Source organism: Odocoileus virginianus, chromosome 22, assembly GCF_023699985.2.
Source record: "Odocoileus virginianus isolate 20LAN1187 ecotype Illinois chromosome 22, Ovbor_1.2, whole genome shotgun sequence".
In the NCBI taxonomy this organism is placed as follows: Eukaryota; Metazoa; Chordata; class Mammalia; order Artiodactyla; family Cervidae; genus Odocoileus; species Odocoileus virginianus.
This window is the reverse complement of record NC_069695.1, coordinates 27,178,222-27,199,002: the sequence shown is the minus strand read 5'-3', so window position 1 is coordinate 27,199,002 and position 20,781 is coordinate 27,178,222. Positions and strand designations below refer to the sequence as shown.

Sequence of the window (20,781 nt, the reverse complement as noted above, 5' to 3'; positions counted from 1 at the left end):
TATTACATAGTACATAATGAAAAATATATGCATTTAGCAAGTTCATATATTATAACCACTCTGTTTTTTAAGAAATTGCTACAACATTCCTCCAGTGGAATTCAAATCAGCTACCATGGATTGCTTGTTTTTCCTAGTTTGCAGATTATTTTAGGCACGTGAACTGTAGTTAAGAGATTTGTTTATATTACTTGAAGTCAGTTTATCTTCCAATAAATTACCTAGTTGAGGGATTATGTGGCAATACAAGAAGTTTGTATTTCTCTTAAGATGTTGAAGTTATATGCCAGCAATTATGTGTGTAATGTTTTGCCTGTTTTCAGGTCCAGTGATGCACCAGCAGCCTCCTTCTCAACAGTACAACATGCCCCAGGGAGGTGGGCAGCATTACCAAGGCCAGCAGCCACCAATGGGGATGATGAGTCAAGTTAACCAAGGCAATCATATGCTGGGTCAGAGGCAGATCCCCCCCTATAGACCACCTCAACAGGGTATGGCTCCACGGGGAGAAATTCTCACAGTGCTCGAGAGGCTTTCCATTTTAACGAAGTTTTCATATAGGCAAAGTTAGAGCCTTTTCTTTCTTGATTTTGAAAATCATATTTTATTATTTTTCTTAAAAGGTAATGGGTATAGTAGGCACAGAGGGTCACGAAAAGTGGATATGAACTCCCTGGTTTATGATTTTGTTTATTCATTTCTGGGAAAAGGTTATGTCATCAAATTATTACAAGCTCACTAACTTACAGCAGAAAACACCATTTTATTTTTGAGAAATTACTAAATGTATGATCAGAAACAAACCCTAATTTCTTTCAAACTGCACTAATATCAGGAAGTTAATTTTCTGCAGTTTGAATCTCTTTTTAGGAAGGTAGTGTTTGTGTTTTTTGAGTTGGTATTGTTTGACATTGCATGTATGGTCTTAACATTGATTTCTGTGAAATGTGGTGTGTGTTGTTGCTGTGTGTTTATGCATGTGTGTGTATAAGAAAAGTCAGAAGTGTCTGAGATGGTAGAGCGTGGGATGGGGAATCTGCGGCTGAGAAATAATCTGTCATAACATCAGATTGGACCGAACGCCTTTGATGACACAGAGAACAGACTGTTTACGTCTTGACTGGTTGTGGGTTTTCAGGTCCACCGCAGCAGTATTCAGGCCAGGAAGACTACTACGGGGACCAGTACAGTCACGGTGGACAAGGCCCTCCAGAAGGCATGAGCCAGCAGTATTACCCTGATGGTAATCTCTCCCAGTGTTAACTGTCCCAGTTTCTACCCCTGCCCAGTGTTAATGTAGCCAGCTGTTCAAAGCATTGTGATGAGAATGAAGAAACTAACACTGTGTTTCTTCCAAATTTAGAAACACTTCAGTAATCTAAAGCATCAATCGTGGCATTAATTTATAATCTATTTTAAAGTATATTTTGCTTGGTAATTCCATATTCGTATCGTCAGGCAACATGTTCTATCATTGGAATCCTATCTTATGTAAAAGAAGATCCTTTTGTATCTGGAATTGTTCATTTGAACCAAAGCAAGTGTTACTGATTTGCTTTTTTAAGAAACAGCTTTATTGAGGTAATTCATACATCATAAAGTTCAACTGTTGATTTACTTTTATTCATTGTATAAATACAAAGAGAATATAATTCTTGAGTATTCTACCAAATTGTATCCTGTTAGTTAATATTACATACGTCTCAAAGAACTATGGTTTATATATGTTATCATTTGCATTTGAGAAAAACTTTGGAGGCTAAATTGTATCCATAATATAGCTATTTATATAGAGTTAATAGAATAGAAAAGCATTTGAAAATCAGATTTTAACTCTAGTTATTTAGTTTAATGGTAATTTTATTTTTTAACGAGAAGGTAGCTTGTGAAAAAATCATCCGTAAAAGATGTACTGTGTTTAGTAGTAAGCCAAGCATACAAGTAGACTGTCATCATACAGTTCTTTGTTTTCTTGTATGCTTGAAAATTTTATGATACAATATTGAAGAAAAAATAATCCAGACATATAAAATTGATCAGATAGAGGTGGCTGTTCACATTACAAAATGATCTATCTTGTTTGGAAGGATTTGCCAAAATCTTTATTTATATTAAGCTCCCTTGATGTAATTAGGTAAAACTACTTAACAGAGAAACTTGGAGAAACTAAGAATTTGAAACTGAAATGTTGAGACTATTTAACTAGAAGCTAATGTAAGCTAGCAGGAGGATATGACTTGGTGTATTTAAAAAAGCATTTTGTCAGCCACTTTCTGTCAGTGTATAAATCCTAAGTGGTATAAGGACATTGTTTTTTTCCTGCAGAGGTTCTGCTTATATAGGCAGAACAAACACGCCTTATAGAATTTTGCACACAAAAATTGTGTTTCTTAGTGGTAGTGATACATATGGATAATTTTGGTTAGAAAATATATTTTAAAAAATCTTTTACTTGCCCTCAGTTATTTAGAATGTTGCAGTTCTTTTGTTTTCCTTTCACATTGTAGACATTGTTTTAACTTTTTTTTCCTTGAAAAACTTTAGTTACATTTATATACTATAGATATTTTAAAGAAATCTAGGTTGCTAAATACATTAGGTATAGTCTGCTGAAGATAAATGATAGTCTTGTTTAATTTTTAAAATACATATTTTAAGTAATTGAGGTGAATTTAACACCATTATTCTGTTACTGAGTATTTCGTGAAACATGAAATTTATATTGTTATAAATATGAACTTTCTAAATAGATACATTGTTCTTATAAATAGCAGAACTTTAAGGTTGCTATAAATAATTCTTTTGTTGTACAATGGAATTTAAAAATTTAAGCTGTATATCATTTTTATGTAAATGTGTATTAATATATTTGTCTGATATTTACATAGAGTATTTCATTTATAGCAACATTCAATTTTCTTAAACAGCATTGGATGTTTTCTTACTACGTTTAGATACTTATGCCAGTAAATATGTAGATAAGGACCAGCAAACTTTTTTCTGTAAAGGGCAAGGGAGTAAATATTTTAGTCTTTGCAAGTCCTATGGTCTTGGTCTCAACTACTAAACTTTTGTGGTAGCATGAAAACAGCTATAGAAAATATGAATGGGTATGATTGTTCCAGTGAAACTTAATTTGCAAAAACAAGCCACTGGCTCTATTTAGACTGCAGGCCATAGGTTGCCAATCTATAATGTAGATACTTAGGAGGTGGTTTGGAAACACTGAAATGCTAGAGTTATGAGTATTATATTTGTTCATAACTATATTCCTCCTTCCTTAATTAGGTATTCTAAAATTTAGTTCAGATTTTAGCTAACGGAAAGGTTTTTTCCTGCAATTTCTTTGAGCAACTAAGTTAAAAGGACTAAGCCTAGTCATCTTGCAGGTGTAACTTATTGTGCCTTAAAATTAAAAGTGTGCTCTGGCACTTAACACAGTATTAATTTTATGAAGGTGTATGTTTATGATACTCTAGAAATATTTTCTAAAGGCTCCTAGAATGTCAGCATTAAGCAATATATTTTTGCATCTGAAAATACTTTGAGATACAGATACTTCAAGGAAGTTAATACAGAATGTGAAATATTTAAGTTTCTTTTAGGGGGAAAAGAACTTATGAGCTCTTTTATATTTTGCATTGTTTTAGCATATGCTGAGGAATTGGCGATCAGCAGAACAGGTGTTTGACAAAATATGATAATTGCTTCCTTTGCTTATTCTAATTTAGTTCAGGTTATTTACATGTGAAAGGCCTAAGTGCTTTTCTTTTCTTTTTTTTAAAAAAATGGAAGATAGAGTTTTTTTTCCCCTCCTTGATGAGGATTATCAGAGTTAAGACTAAATGTAATGTTTCTAAAACTGTTTTTTGCTTTAAAAAGAAAATTGCACGTTATCTCAATATGAAAGCAATCACATTTGGTAAATATTTGGCTAATGCAATTGAAATTATTTTTTATGTATTTCCATTTCTTTTTCTTTTTTTTTTTCAGTTTTATCTGAAAGTATAAATATATTTAGGGTTTTCACTCAGTGGCCATTAACGTTTCTTCCTGTCTCTTGTCGAATTGATGTAGGTCATAATGATTACGGTTATCAGCAACCGTCGTATCCTGAACAAGGCTACGATAGGCCTTATGAGGATTCCTCACAACATTACTACGAAGGAGGTATCTATATACCTTCACACACATACACATATATATCCCCTTCTACAGGAACAAAAATTCTTGCATAAGACAACTTCTACCCATGCAAAGCTCTCGTAGAATACTAGTTGCTGGCTGTCTTGAAAGTTCCAGGGAGCCTAGAACAATCAGAATAATTTTCCTACAAATATTTAAAATGTATAACCATGACTTGCCATTTCTAACAACCATAAAAAGACTAAAACATTTTAAAATAATTTTTTTCCCCGGTGGAAATTTTCTATTTGAACATAAATCCATCAATCCAATTTTTTTTTTCTTGTTGTGTGTTCACATATGTATAATTTTACATATAAGTTTAGTGCCTCTAGGAAACAGCTTGCTGATCTTGTGTAGCTAGTGTGTGCTCTTGTAGCTGTCTTTAATTTTTGTCTTTTTTATTTTATTTAGCATAGTCATGATCTTATGACTGTGATGTTCCAGTAAATGTAATGCTCGTATGGCAGAGACGCTGAAAATGCTGCAGTTCAACCTTGCAAAATTGGCTTTAACTGCAGTTTGTTTGGCCGAAATCCTTCTGTTTGGTTTGAGTTTTTTCTTTGTTTTGTTAACTTTAAAAAATCAATATAGCATTTCATTTTGTTCTTGTGTTGTTGGCTATGCATCTTAGAGGAAAAAAGTTAATTAAGCAAACTCCTCAGTATTTTCTTTTTGTCCTCTTCTCCAATTATCATGTAGGAAATTCACAGTATGGCCAACAGCAAGATGCCTACCAAGGACCACCTCCCCAACAGGGCTACCCACCCCAGCAGCAGTACCCAGGGCAGCAAGGCTACCCAGGACAGCAGCAGGGCTATGGTAATTGCTTCTGGAAGTTTTAACTTTGTCCCTCCCCTCAAAATGTGGAAGTGGATATTTAATGTTCATTTGAAAATTCACAGCTTTAGCTCAGTTTGCTCATGGAGTGTCTCTTTAAAATGTTCTTAAAACTAGTAGTCTGTTTAAGAGAAAGCATAAACTGGAGATGGCTCATTGACCACAGGTAAGGTATAGAAAGTCATTTGAAATGAATTCATTAATTAATCAATTCCTAAACCTGTTTGGCATTCATGACCAACCAGTAGCTTTGTATGTGCTTAGAAAACTGATGAGTTGGGTGATTACTAACAGTATCTACATAATCTGCTTGGCAAATTCGTTTCCAAAACTAATGACTGTTACCATGAAAAGTAACATTGATCCTTTAGTGTACAAATGAGGTCCATTTGGAATGTCTAGAGAAACTGTTTTTGTCATGCCCTTTTAAAATAGCAGTGTACACTTTTCATGGGGGTATGTTTATTGCAGGTATGTATCTTACAGAGTTTGGAGGAAGTATAGCCATTTTTTCTTATTATATTCTCACTGTAGTATTTACTAGTTGGCTATCTATTAGATAGGGAGTGGGGAATGATACAGACCTGATATATCAGTCTGAAATATCAGTCTTAATTATCTATGACTATTGAGATATAGGAAAGTATAGTTCCTATGATAGGAGATATAGCTTCTTAATTAGGTATCATCTTTTGCTAACAGGGTCTCTTTTTTTTTACATCAATATGTCTAAATGACTGTGGTTCAGATCATGAGCTAGCTCCCTATTGCAAAATTCAGGCTTAAATTGAAGAAAGTAGGGAAAACCACCAGGCCATTCAGGTATGACCTCAATCAAATCCCTGATGATTATACAGGGGAGGTGACAAATAGGTTCAAGGGACTAGATCTGGTAGACAGAGTATCTGAAGAGCTATGGACAGAGATTTGTAATGTTGTACGAGAGGCAGCGACCAAAACCATCCCAAAGAGAAACGCAAGAAGGCAAAGTAGTTGTCTGAAGGGGCTTTACAAAATAGCTGAGGAAGGAAGAGAAGTGAAAGGCAAGGCAGAAAGGGAAACATATACTCAACTGAATGCAGAGTTCCAGAGAATAGCAAAGAGAGGATAAAAGCCCTTCTTAAATGAAAAATGCAGAGAAATAAAGGAAAAATAATTGAAGGGGAAAGACTAGAGTTCTCTTCAAGAAAATTGGAGCTAACGGGGCATTTATGCAGAGATGTACACAATAAAGGACCGAGGTGGTAAGGACCTAACAGAAGCAGAAGAGACTAAGAAGAGGTAGCAAGAATACACAGAAGAATTATACAAAAACGGTCTTAATTACCCAGATAACTACTATGGTGTGGTCACTCCCTTAGAGCCATCCTGGAATGTAAGTCAAGTAGCCTTATAAAGCATTACTATGAATAAAGCTAGTGGAGGTGATGAAATTCCAGCTGAGCTATTTAAAATCTTAAAAGATGATGTTGTTAAAATGCTGCACTCAATATGTCAGCAACTTTGGAAAACTTAGCAGTAGCCACAGGACTAGAAAAGGTCAATTTTCATTCCATTGAATGAAAGAAGAATGTCCAAACTATCATCTAATTGTGCTCATTTCACATTCTAGCAAGGATATGTGCAAAATCCTTCAAGCTAGGCTTCAAGTCTGTGAACTGAGAACTTCCAGATGCACAAGATGGTTTTCAAAGAGGCAGAGGGACCAGAGATCAAATTGTCAACATTTGTTTGATCATGAAGAAAGCAAGAGAATTCCAGAAAATCATCTACTTCTGCTTTATTGACTATGCTGAAGCCTTTTGTGGATTGTAACAAACTGGAAAATTCTTAAAAGAGATGAGAATGCCAGATCACCTTAGCTGTCTCCTGAGAAACCTGTGTGTGGGTCAAGAAGCAACAGTTAGAACTGGACATAGAATGACCTGTTCAGAATGGGGAAAGGAGTACTTCAAGGCTGTATATTATCACTCTACTTATTTAACTTATATGCAAAATGTAGGACTAGATGAATCACAAGCTGGAATCAAGATTAACAGGAGAAATATCAATGACCCTCAGATACACTGATGATACCACTCTAATGGCAAAAAGTGAAGAAGAACTAAAAAGCTTCTCGATGAGGGTGAAAGGGGAAAATGAAAAGTTGACTTGAAACTCAACATTAAAAAAAAACTAAGATCATGGCATCTGGTCCCATCACTTCATGGCAAATAGAAGGGGAAAAGTAGAAGCAGTGACAAATTTTATTTTCTTGGGCTCCAAAATCTCTGTGAATGATGACTGCAGCTGTGAAATTAAAATACACTTGCTCCTTAGAAGGAAAGCTATGACAAACCCAGACTGTGTGTTAAAAAGCAGAGATATCACTTTGCCGATAAATGTCCGTATAGTTGAAAATATCGTTTTTCCAGTAGTTGTGTACAGATGTGAGAGTTGGACCATAAAGAAGGCTGAGCACCAAAAAATCAATGCTTTCGAACTGTGGTGCTGGAGATGACTCTGGAGATGACTCTTAAGAGTCCCTTGGACTGCAAGATCAGACCAGTCAATCCTAAAAAATCAACCCTGAATATTCATTGGAAGGACTGATGCTGAAGCTCCAGTACTTTGGCCACCTGATACTAAGAGCTGACTCATTAGACAAGACTCTGATGCTGGGAAAGATTGAAGGCAAAAGGAGAAGGGGGCAACAGGAGATTAGATTGTTGGATACCATCACTGACTCAATGAATTTGAGCAAACTCTGGGAGATAGTAGGGGATGGAGGAACCTGGCAGGCTGCAGTCCATGGGGTCATAAGGAGTCAGACCTAATTTAGTGACTGAAAACAACAATGTCATACTCTTTTTATTCATTGATTTAAACTCTGCTGTTATTATGGGCACCTCTTTCCACCTGTGATAGCAAATCTGAGAACCAGAATCAGGCTAAAATTCTCTTGTACCTTCGCAAGTAAGCACTGAAATTTCAGTCAAGTATTGGAAGTTAGGTATTTTCCCCTCATTGATCAATTCTGGTTCCCTAATTCCAAATATGACTTTAGAAATATTCCATGTATTTCTTGTCTTTTTGAACGGATATTCTTACTACTCTCAAATGGCATTTCCATTTCATGACCATTGGACATTTTGTACATTGAATAAATAGAGTATTCTGGTTTTATTGTGTTTGTATGAAAACAAATGTTACATGGATCAGTCAGGCAAGTTTATTGAGTTAAGAGAAATATTTTCAGTGGAAAGAGAGAGTAAAAGAAATTTACTGGGTTTAAGTGGTTAAATCTGGGTTTAAGTGGTTAAATGCTTTTCTGTCTGACATTGGGTACCCTCATGGAAATGTTCCCACTTTGCTTATCTGTAGGTTTTAGTTGTCAAACTTCATTCTAATAGAAAATTTAGTTTTAATAATTGGGTACATAATAATTACATAGTCAAAAGAGTAGACTGAATTCAGCTTGAAAATTTGTTCTCTTTGACATTTCTCTATAATCAGTGTTTTCTGTGATAGGTTTTGAATGGCTGTGATTGAAAACATTTAAGCACGAAAGCATTTCAGCTTATGCTTTATAAAGCATTCTTGACAATAGACAGTAGTAGAATTTACGAAATAAACATATTTTTTTGGCAAGCCAAATTAGTCCCTTGTCTCTCTGGACGTTGAAATCATTCACTTATGTGTGTTAAGTGTTAAAGGTGATGGGTACAGAGTGTAACTTTTGAATCGTGCTTTTTCACTTGCGATCTGTGGCTCTTCAAGTCTTCTTTACTTTCTGTTTGTCAGTGTTTGTCAGTGTAGATAGAGCATAAAGCTTTCTTTTGGTGATTGTGAATTAAATCTGGAATTTACATGTAAAGTCATTCTTTGTGATTCTTCTAGTGATTGCAAGTGTAAATGTTGAGTTATACAGCTGCAACTATCACTGATTTCCAAACTTTAATTAGAAATTTCTTCAGTATTTTGAGTCTGCTTCTTGCTTTTTTCTTTTACCCCTTGCTCATACTAGTTAACTTTCTAATAGAAATACAGATGAGTTTCCTTAACATCATGGAGTTCATGTGCTTTACAACTTATAGTATTTTTTTATAATTTATTTTTCATTGAAGGATAATTGCTCTGTAATATTGTGTTGGTTTCTGCCAAATGTCAGCATGAATCAGCCATAAGTATACCTGTGTCCCCTCCTTCTTGAACCTAACAGTATTTTTACTTATAAATTTTGGAATTTATTTCAAAAAGCATTTGAGAAGAATCAAGGTAGCAAACTATTCTTTTGAGTTTAAAAATGAGAGCATAGTAACATCTAATTCTAAACCCTTTCTAGAATTCTAGGAACTTGCTGTATTTTCTTCTGGGGTTTTATTTGTGTTAATTGTTTTGCAGGTCCTTCACAGGGCGGCCCAGGTCCTCAGTATCCTAACTACGCACAGGGACAAGGTCAGCAGTATGGGGCTTACAGACCGGCGCAGCCTGGACCCCCACAGCCACCGCAGCAGAGGCCTTATGGGTACGACCAGGTAAGTTACCTGGCCGGCTGTGTGGCTGCCCCATTGTTTGCTCACTCTTGATTAGCTTAAATATTTTTCAGCTGGCAACTCGTTTTTCCCTCCTTTTGTTTATAACATGAGTTAACTAAAAAAAAAAAAATATTTTCTCTTGAGTCTTTTTCATAGAATGCTAGCACAGTCAATGGCACCCCACTCCAGTACTCTCGCCTGGAAACTCCCATGGATGGAGAAGCCTGGTTGGCTGCCGTCCATGGGGTCGCGAAGAGTCAGACACGACCGAGTGACTTCACTTACTCTTTTCACTTTCATGCACTGGAGAAGGAAATGGCAACCTGCTCGAGTGTTCTTGCCTGGAGAACCCCAGGGACAGGGGAGCCTGGTGGGCTGCCGTCTATGGGGTTGCACAGAGTCGGACACGACTGAAGCGACTTAGCAGCAGCAGCATGGTTACTTGCGCATATAAAACATGGCATTCTCCAGGCACCAGCATTCATTCATGTTCATTCATTTATAGCCTCTCTCTAGTCTTTACCCTGCAGGCATGCTTCCCTTAGCCCTTCCAAACATTATCCTGTATTCTAAACCCCCTGGTTTCTCTTATTTCCCTTCTGCTTATTGTTCAAGACTCCTCAAGACCTGCCCTGTTGAAACGTGGAGTCCGTCTGAGTCAGTGCACTCACTGGCTCTCCGCTTCACGTCGGCACGTTCACTCCACATCCTCAGCAGCCACGGTGGCCTTTCTCTTTCCGTTCATGCTCACAGCGTCTCTGCTGCCTCCTGTACCCCTGTCCACTGTGTCAGATGTTAATACTCTTTCTTTCTCCCCTGTTACCCTTCCTTCTGCTTCCTTTAGATGAGTATAAGTGCATCTCATCCTATGATGTCTGGGTTCTCTTAAACCTTCTTTTCGTCAGTAAATTGCTCAGGCTTAATAATCTGCGCCACAGTCATTGTTTTATGAATCTTCTCATACATGCTCTAAATTATTAAGATGATTTATTATGTTGGCAGGTTTTTTTTTTTTTGATTGATTTTAGGTTTGTTTAATGATTTTACAGTGAGGAGAATCTGATCTGTTCACCACTTAAGCTGCCTAAAATACTTACTTTCTAATGTCAGGGTTACAGGACCAGTAGGAATGATCTAGTTTGAGGAACAAGTCATATACAATGCTGGTTAGATGATGAGGCATGAGCAGCTCTTTCGTCAGCGCTCTCTCAAGTCGACAACCCTCTTGTAACTGACACTTTCTAGTTAGGTGGGAAAAATAAAAGGATGTGGACAGATAAGTAATATTAAAAAGAATATACTAAGATTAAGTCAAAGGATTAGGTAGAAGGTTTATTTAATTGAAAAATAAGTGTTGACTAGTGAGTATCTAAGGACAGGATCCCTGAGCAGATATAATTTAGGCTCATTCTAATCCACAGGATAGCTGTTGAAAAGTGGTCATTTACTCCGTAATTCAACAAATTTTTATTAATTTCCCGTGTGTGCTGGGCACTCTATTGTGTCCTAGATGAGTGAAACAGACCTGGTCCTTATGGCTCATGGAGAAACTCCCTCCATCTTCCTTAACCTCATTTTAGCATTTGACTCAGGTTCCTATTTTCATTCTTAAGTGGTGTTTTAGCTTCTGTGTGACTACTGTTTCGTTCCTCTTACATTTCCAGTGATTCCTTTTCTATTTTTTATTTGTTTCTCATCTTTCTTTTACCCCCCATCAGTTTCTTTTATCAATCCTTGGCTTAGTGTTTTTCGGTCTGTATTCCTCCTGTCTTACATTTTCCGTATCCTTAACCCACCCTTCTCAACCCAGCTCCAGCTCCATTTTTTCAGCTGTGTACAGAACATCTCTCTGGGTGTCTTGCCATTTTCTTCAGCTTCATCATTTTTTTTCTGACTCATCATGTTTCTGAATCTCCTAAGCTTATATCATTCATTAAGCAAATGGTTCTTGAGCAACATTTATATGCCAAGATGGGAACATGTTAGGAAAATTAGATCGATATGGACTCTGTGTTTGTGAACTTAAGTCTAGGTGGGGTACAGACAAGTAAGTAGATGATATGATGTAGTGTGAGAAGGTACTTGTATGAGGGAAGGCAAGATTTTTGTGAAAGGGAGCTCTTAACTCAGATATATGTTACTTGGGAAGTATAAGTGCAGGAGCCAGCTTGTTGTAGAGAACAGAATGGTATTCTTGTCAGAAAGAAGTGCACTCATGAAGGACTAGTGTTGAGATATGTGGCTCAGTGAAGCAGAAGTGTGGGGAGGAAGAGGCAAGAGTGGAGAGATAAATTAGGGCCAGGTTCGGAGGACTCTTGTAAGACATAGAGGGGAGCTTGTCCTTTATCTTGATAATGGTGTGGCTCAACCATATTGCGTTCTCACCAGCAGTGAATGCGAATTCCTGTCACTCTGCACCCTCATCAGCATTTGATGTTATCAGTGTTCAGAGTTTTGGCCATTCTAATAGGTGTGTGGCGTATCTCGTTTTATTTTGCATTTCTCCAATGACATATTATATAGACATCCTTTCATGTGCTCGTTTGCTATCCTTGTATCTTCTTTGGTGAGGTATCTTTCAGGTCTTTGGCCCATTTTTTAATAGAGTTGTTTATTATTGTTAAGTTGTAAGTTCTTTGAATAGGTTAGATAACAGTCCTTATCAGATGTGTCTTTTTCGAGTACTTTTTTGTTTTCTTGGCTTTTCTTATTTTTTGACATTGTCTTTGTAGAAAGTTTTAATTTTAATGAAGTCCAGTTTATCAGTTATTTCTTTCGTGGATCACACCTTTGATATTGTTCCTATAAAGTCACCACAGAACTCAAGGTCACCTATGTTTTCTCTTATGTTACCTTCTAGGAGCTTTATTAGTTTTGTATTTTACATTTAGGTCAATTTCTTATTTAAGTTAATTTTCTGAATTGAGAAAACCTTAATTGTTAAGATTTGTATCTAGATTCACTTTTTTGTATGCGGATGTCCAGTTAACTAGCACCATTTGTTGAGTGACACCACTCTTGCATTATTGTATTACCTTTTTTCCTTTGCCAAAGATCAGTTGACTGTATCTAAGTGGATCTATTTCTGGGCTCTCTGTTCACTTCCATCGATATATTTTTCTATTCTTTTACCAATATCACATTGTCTTAATTGTTACAGCTTGATAGTAAGTCTTGAAGCTGAACATTATCAGTCATTGTTCATCTCCTCCAGTATTCCTTGGTTATTCTGGGTCTTCTGCCTCTCCATATAGATTTTACAATTATATTGTCAGTATCCAAAAATAACTTGAAGATTTTGGTTGCAATTGTGTTGAGTAGTCTTTAGATCAAGTTGGGAAGAACTCATATATCTCAACAATATTGAGTTTCCTATCCATGAACATGGAGAATCTCTACATTTATTTAGTTATTACTATTTAAATTTTCCTTATACAGTTCTATATATATTTTATTAGATTTATACCTAAGAATTTAACTTGTGGGGGAGAATTCTTATGTAGATGGTATTATTTTTAATTTCAAACTCCACTTGTTCATTGTGATAACTTACCGTGAATGGTGTGAGATTCATGATCTCTGAAGAAGATTTAGCTTTAGGACCAGAGACCAGGCTTGATCATTCAAGAGCGTTTGTGTAGCAGAGTTTTATTAAACTAAGAAAAGGGACAGAGAAAGCTTCTGACACAGACATAGGAAGGGGGACAGAGAGTGGCCCCCTCGCTAGTGTTAGCAAGGGGGTTATATAGTTTTTAAATTAGTTATTACAATAAATCACAAGAATGTCTCAAGGTTGTAAAAATTTTACCAAACCCACTCCCACAGTTTACATTTTAAGATAATAGGATTAGAACTTAACAACAGAAGGATTTTCCCATAATATACATCCCAAGATACCAGGATTAGTCAGAAGATTTTCAGGAAGGAGAAGCTGTCCTCAGGACAGGATACATTGTTGTTACATAATCCTCAGTACAGAGTTTAAACTGAGTTGTTTGTTGTATAAGCATCACTTCCAGGCTTAAAGAAAAAAGTGTTTTATGACTCAGACTAAGGAACACAGAAAAAAAAGACGTTTGTCCTTTCCTCCTCCTTGAGAATTCCAGACCCCTCTCTCCTCCTCGGTGACCCTGGACTTCTTATCAACCTGCCCAGGAATTGACTGTCTCAGTTGCTAGTATATAGGGGACTTTACTGTGTTAACCTTGTATCCTGCAACCTTGCTTATTAGTTTCAGGAGGTTTTTTTATTGTTGATTCTGTGGGATTTTCTCCCAAGTCAGTCATGTCATCAGCAAACAAAGACAGTTTTATTTCTCCTTTTCCAATTTGTTTATCTTTATTTCTTTTTCTAATTGCATAAGCTAGGATTTTAGTACAGTGTTGAGAAAGAGTGGTGTGAGGGGACATCTCTGCTTTGTTCCTGATCTTAGCACAAAAGTTTCATTAGATCTTAGCAGGAAAGTTTCATTAAATATGATGTTGAATGCTTTTATTTTCTAGCATAGCATTTATCTCCATGTGACACATTATGTAGTTATGTTTATTATCATACTCTCTTCCGCTAGACTGTCAGTTCTTTAAAGACAGCACCATGTCTGTTTTTATCACTGTTGAGTCTCCACCACCCAGTGGAACACATTGCTGTTATTGTTGTTGTTCAGTTGCTCAGGTGTGTCCAACTCTTTGTGACCCCATGGACTGCAGCACGCCAGGCTTCCCTGTCCTTCACTGTCTCCCAGAGCTTGCTCAGACTCATGTCCATTGAGTTTTTGATGCCATCCAACCATCTTGTCCTCTCATCAGCTCCTTCTCCTCCTGCCTTCAATCTCTCTCAGCACTGGGGTCTTTTCCAGTGAGTCAGCTCTTCGCATCAGGTGGCCAGAGTATTAGAGCTTCAGCATCATTCCCTCCAATGAATATTCAGGACTGATCTCCTTTAGGATTGACTGGTTTGATCTCTTTGCAGTCCAAGGGACTCTCAAGAGTCTTCTCCAGTACCAGAATTCACACGCATCAGTTCGTTGGCGCTCAGCTTTCTTTATGGTCCAACTCTCACATCCATACATAACTACTGGAAAAGCCATAGTTTTGACTGTATGGACCTTTGTTGACAAAGTAGTATCTCTGCTTTTTAATATGCTCTCTAGGTTTGTCATAGCTTTTCTTCCAGGGAACACACTGAGTAGTCAATAAATATGGTGAGTGAACATATAACGCCTTTACTTTCTAAATCTGAATGGTGATCATAAGAATCATAAGAAACCCCTAAAAAGTATTCTGACAGTAATTTTAAGACCTTTATATGATTAGGTGAATGAAAAAAAGAAATTTAAAGATGGTTGATATTACTCAGTTATTGTTCAGTCTAGGGACTCTTCACACCATACACTCTCTAGAAAAATCTCATTTACTCACAGGGTTTCAATTTACTGTGCTGTTGACTGTCAAATCTTTATTTCTAGTCTGACTTTCTCTTCTGAACATCAGGCGCCTAGTAGTCATCTGCAATTAGAAGTAGCATATCAGTTTCATATAACCAAAACATTTATAATCTCTGCCACACATTCCTCCTTTCTGTGTTGTCTATCAGAGAGAGGTACTATTGCCAAGTTAGAATTCCATGTGCCACATTTGGTGCTTAAGTCTTTCTCCATCTCCCTCTCTCCATCTGGTAAATGACAAAATCTTGTTAGCCTGGTCTCCTTCAACATTCTTGTATCCGTCCACTTCTAAAAGTGCCTTGTCTTTGTTTAGACCATTAATATGTCCTAACTTCATCACAGGATGAAGGATTCTCCCGTGCTGTCTTCTTGCATCCTTTCCCATTCATTCTTTACTCAGAGGAATTTTGTAATTTAAAAAAGGAAAAGAAAAATTGAAGAAGCAGAGATGCTATGCCGAGGCCTAGAGAGTAGACGTGGTTGACCGAAGATGACCGAGGTGAGAAGTGGTCGAGCTGGGTGGTAAGTCCTGAGTGACTAGAGACCCAGTGACTGGACCCTTCCTGGGGGTCCAGTTCACTCCAGTACACTGGAGGCAGTGTACCAGGCTGCCTCCAGCCACACCAGCTGTGTGCAAAGCATCTTCATGCTCTTCTTGAATAACTGTCTGAAGCAGGAATTACAATTATCCTCACTTGTCAGATGAGAAAATCAAGAAAGGGAAGGTAGGTAACTGGCCTCAAGGACAAGAAACTGTTAAGCAGGAGGATTAAAACTAGAAATAGATTTCCGGCTCCAAAACCCTTACTTTTAACCCTAGAATTTGCTAATGGTTACACATATACAGTATTTGGGGGGGCTTGCTTGTATTTGATTTTATCCTAGCGAAGTGATTAAGTGTAGATTAAGTTACTTAAATTTTCAGGGCTTCAGTTTCTTCATCTTTAAAATGGAGATAATGCGTACTACATAAGTAACAGATGAACACGAAGCGCTTATTATGGTGTTTGACATCTGGTAATTAAGATCTTATTGAGATATATTAACAGTTAGCTATTATTGATATTAGACTTGCATCTATTACTTCAAGTTGTGTGTTACCAAATAATCAAGAGCTTCTACTCCTTATTATTGTACATTCTTTTTTATTCTCCAGTTACCTAAGTGTTTTTTACCCATTTTTCCTCCATTTGTAAATCTTATTTTCCCTATTTTTCAGGTTTATTACAGTGATGAACATATAATATTTACTCAGTAAATGTTTGTAATTGCTTGAATATCATATTTGGCATATATTATTGAAGAAGTCTTGTGTGTCAGGCCCTCATCAATACTTGGGGCCTAAGAATGGATAAGACCTAGTCCCTATCATTAATTCATACTATAGTAGATTATAGCTTCTGTTTATATAGCACAACAGTTTTTACCTCTCTTCTGCATTCACATGATTCGTAATATGTGCCACTTGCTTTCATCATTACTATCTCATTATACACATTCACTAGGAGAGTGTTTCCTTCCAGCATTGAGACTTGCTTATTTCTAATTTTTTTGTAATTTTTGAAAGCGCTTTCTCATGTCCTCTCTTATTTGAGTGTCCTAGCAAACAAATGAGGTAGAACTCATGTAACCTTCAACAGAAAGCTGAGATCCAGAGATGAGCATGTTACAGTCCCCACCTCATCGGTGAAGCATCTGCGTCTCAAACAGTTAACAGGCGTTGGGATCTAAGCTCGGTACTTAGATACCTGTACAGCTGAATGGCAGGCCCCATACAGGAAGCGCGTCTTACTTCGCCCTTCGTGCTGTAGGAGTTTTTGCGCTTCCTTGGAGGCTCAGGCAGTAGACGCCACCTGCAGTGCGGAAGACCTGGGCTCCATCCCGGGGTCGGGAGGATCCCCTGAAGGAGGGCGCGGCAGCCCACTCCAGTGTTCTTGCCTGGAGAATCCCCATGGACACAAGGAGTTGCAAAGATTTGGACACAACTGAACGACTAAGCACAGCACATAGGAATTTTTAAACAAAGACAGCAGAGAAGAACCTCATGAATCCCTGGGTACTTTACAAACCAACTTCAACAATTATCAACATTTTTACCAATGTTGTTTTATATACTTTCCACCCTATTTTATTATTTTAAAGCAAATCCTACCTATAAATATTTCTTTTTATAATTTTATCTTTTTTAATGGCCTGTTTATTTTTTGACTGTGCTGTCTTCATTGCTCTGTGGGGTTTTCCCTAGTTGTGGCAAGTAGGGCTGCTCTTTGTGGTGCGTGGGCTTCTCACTGCAGGGGCTTCTCTTATTGCGGAGCGTGGGCTCAGTAGTTGTGGCCCATGGGCTTAGTAGCCCCTCGGTATGTGAGATCTTCCCAGAGCAGGGGTCAAACCCGTGTCGTGTGCATTGGCAGTTGAATTCTTAACCACTGGACCACCTAGGAAGCCCTACACATATTATAAGGTGAACTCTGACTTTAAATCTTTCTGAATATAATTATGTAAAATACATCAAAATTTTTCAAACCTTAATTCTATTTATAGTGCATTATCTGCTTAGATATAGTGGTATTCAGCAGATTTTCAAGTATATTTGCTTCTATGAAAGTGTAAACTTTTAGGGTACTACTTCTTATGGTATAGGAGGAGTTCAACTCTAGAATACTTTCTTGATATAAAATAATTAATGTGACTTAGAAGGGGATATTTAGCCAGAGTAAATAGCTGATTATGTGCTTCCAGTGAATACTGTTTTTGGAAAATAAGTGCTTTTATGAGCATCTTTTTAAAACACATTTAAGATATTTTACTAAAGTATATTTTTTCTGGTCTCTCTTTTCTTCTACCTTTCTTCTCTTTTGGAGAAAAATATTTTGCTTCTCTTTTCTAAAAACTTGCTTTAACAGTTGTATACTGGACATTGTTTACCTCCCTTGTAGAATGTTGCTGTTTCATTCATTACCTCTTTTATATCTATACTTTATTTTCTTTCCCTTGCTGTCAGCCTGCAGGCCCTTCAAACCTACCTTATTAAAAGCAATAAAAGCAAAAATAAATAAAAATAAAATAAAAGCAACAAAAGCACAACAGTCTTTCTTTGATTTTATGTACCAGCTGCCTATCTGAATATGTCTGCTGATACCTCACTGGCCTCAGGGAGAGGCCCAAATTCTGTAGACAGGCTATAGGTGCTTTTCCCCTTATCTCCCAGATATCTCTTCATCCTTGCTACTTGTTCTAACTTGGTGTTAATACATAAGTAGTTATAATAATCTAAACAGTTACAAACTTTGTATACTAGCACATAATTTATACACTGATATACACCATGCCAGAGTTTAGAGCCAGAACTTCTCGCTCATTCCTGATCAATTCAGTTCATCAAAATTCACCAGAAACTTAAATTCTCATTATGTGCTGTTTCTAGGCTCAAAGATTTTGAAATCCATTTGCAGTTGACTGTGATATCAGAAAAAAGTTACAGAGATATTATATATACCTAGAACGATATCTGTATGCTGTGAAAGTAGCTGCTTTTGCCATATGACAGTGTAAAGACTTACTTGTGATTTTCTGTGCAAACTATTATGGTCAAATGATCATCTAATTACATTTTAAAATTTATCTTTTAGGGGCAGTATGGAAACTACCAGCAGTGAAAAGTACTTCCATTCCAGTAGCCAGGATCTACTAGCAGCCATATTGTCGCCTCAGCACTGTGGACACCTTCCTTTGAAGAGACCCTTCCATTCCATCTAGTTTTTGGAAAAACCTTGTGGATAAGCGGCTGTTTCATCCGTAAGCAGCCTGTGTGGCTTAGTTATAAAAAGGCTTTAGTAGCTCAAAAATACTCTTGATTTCACATGTCTACTCTAGATGGCAACATTGGACAGAAAATACAATGACATACCCAATTTGCAATGATTTCGGAACTGCGTTTCAAACGGACTGTTACAGACTTAAAGGTGTGAACAGCATTGTATGTTTATGAAGGTTAAGGGAATTTAATACTTTTCCATAGATTCTTTTGTAAGGGGAAGAGGGAAATGTACACTTTTTACAGCAGCAATATTTTGTATATTATGTTTATTTCATGTGGTGAATCTGCAAGGCGGTACACTACACGCTGGACAGGATCAGAAATCCTCTGTTATGGGGACGGGAGCACGTTGGATGCTTGATTGTGCTAGTCTGAAAATGGTGTTCTGTGAAGCTAAAGGTGAGGGGGAAGACAAAGCTCCCATACGTCCACTACTAGGTTCTCCAGGGGACATTCAGACCCCTTTTCTCTCAGCTAATCAGGGGCACTGTGGTACAGTTTTGAGTAAAAAGACATTTTTTAAAAAAGCTTTCCAGTTTTGTGGACAAAAACCTTTTTTATAAAAGATCATTTATAATTCTGTTTTAAAATGTGAGGCAATAAGAATTACTTCGTGTGGGATCTGAAGAATCTTGGTTAACAGTTTGCATGTAAGTCCTCTCCTAAAACAGCAATAACTGAACATGAAAGTTTTGATTTTACCTTGTTTGAGTAATCACTAGTAAATAATATCAGAACATTTTATAAATGATATCAAAGAAGAGTCAACAATGATGTATTTTATTTTTTAACATGAGAAGGATAATTGGTTTCTATAATAAGAATAGTTCAGAAGACTTTATAAACCTTCCTTTCAACTTTTCTTGACTGGAAATAATGCCATTTATAAAGGAGTACTTTTACGTTTCCCCCTTTTTTATGTTGGTTAATAGAACATAGAGATGTTTAGGAAAATGCTTGCTGATGAGGTTTATTCTGATCTATATTAAAAGCATAGAGGTTGCATTTCAGATCACTCTGTTTAGCATGGTCTGTTTAATCATATTTGAGACTGTCCTGTGCCTGATTGTTTGAGCTGAGTTCAGGGATTTTGCAGTTGGGCAGGAAATCATGCATTGAGAAGTTTATAACCACAATTCTTTAAGCGTAATCTGAAAACATCTAGCCCAAAGGTAAGTTGCTATTTTCATCACAGTTGCCTGTGCCCAGGGAATAAGGTATATTCTTTATAATTGGATTGTTTTTTCCCACTTACAACTGGAAACAAAACAGAAGGGGTGCCATAAATTTGAAAAAGCAAAATGTACTGTTCTCAACATACTGTAACCAAAAGGAGAAATTTTAATGTGTCTCTGTATGAAAGAGAGAGTGTGTGTGTTTTAAGGTCTGAATAAGGCTGTTTTCAACATGGTCAGTAGAAAATGGACATCAAGTTTTAACAGATAAAGCATGGACAGCCTTATTGTGACTGAAATGCTTTTAGGTTCTGTGCCAATTTTCCACCACTGTGTACTTTGTTGCTATTTAAAACTGTATCAACTCTAACAGAAGAATAAATTATTTGTGATTTTAATTTTCTCATTTGTTTTTTTAAATTAGATCTCTTTGACTCTCTTGTTCTGTCTGGAGACTGTGCTGTGGGTTTTTTATATAAGTTAGTCTAGTATAAGCAGACTATATTTGTATTCTAGGACTTTATCAAAATTCTCTTGTCATGCCCAAGTTAATTAGAATTAACTGTTCAGTAATCAGAATGTTGTGTGGGCTGTTTGTTATGGAATTCTTTCTCTGAAAATGAAGTCCATGAGGCTATAATCAAGATGACTGAATTAGATAAATGAGTTGAGGAGACGAAATTGTGCTGAACCCAACCTGGTGTAGATATGTTATCTCATTTGAAATAAGCTCAACTGACATTAAGAAATAATTTGTCTTGCCAACCCATCTTCTGTTGTCTTATTCTCCTTTTAATGGAAACT

At 36.7% G+C, this 20,781-nt stretch overlaps 1 protein-coding gene across 7 annotated transcripts in view; it reads left to right on the top strand.

Annotated features, from left to right (window-relative positions):
* The window catches only part of SS18 (SS18 subunit of BAF chromatin remodeling complex), a 69,720-nt gene extending 49,345 nt beyond the window's left edge, over positions 1–20,375 (top strand). For 5 of the 7 annotated variants that reach the window (XM_020872321.2, XM_020872320.2, XM_020872316.2 and 2 more), the window contains exons 6-11: positions 324–491; positions 1,139–1,243; positions 4,078–4,170; positions 4,888–5,007; positions 9,409–9,542; positions 18,615–20,375. In XM_020872321.2, the coding sequence (XP_020727980.1) occupies positions 324–491; positions 1,139–1,243; positions 4,078–4,170; positions 4,888–5,007; positions 9,409–9,542; positions 18,615–18,641 (647 nt within the window). In that variant the 3' untranslated portion in view covers positions 18,642–20,375. The remainder of the gene's footprint in view (positions 1–323; positions 492–1,138; positions 1,244–4,077; positions 4,171–4,887; positions 5,008–9,408; positions 9,543–18,614) is intronic. The other 2 variants (XM_020872323.2, XM_070452766.1) reach the window with 1 other exon arrangement.
* Positions 20,376–20,781: the final 406 nt, after the last annotated feature.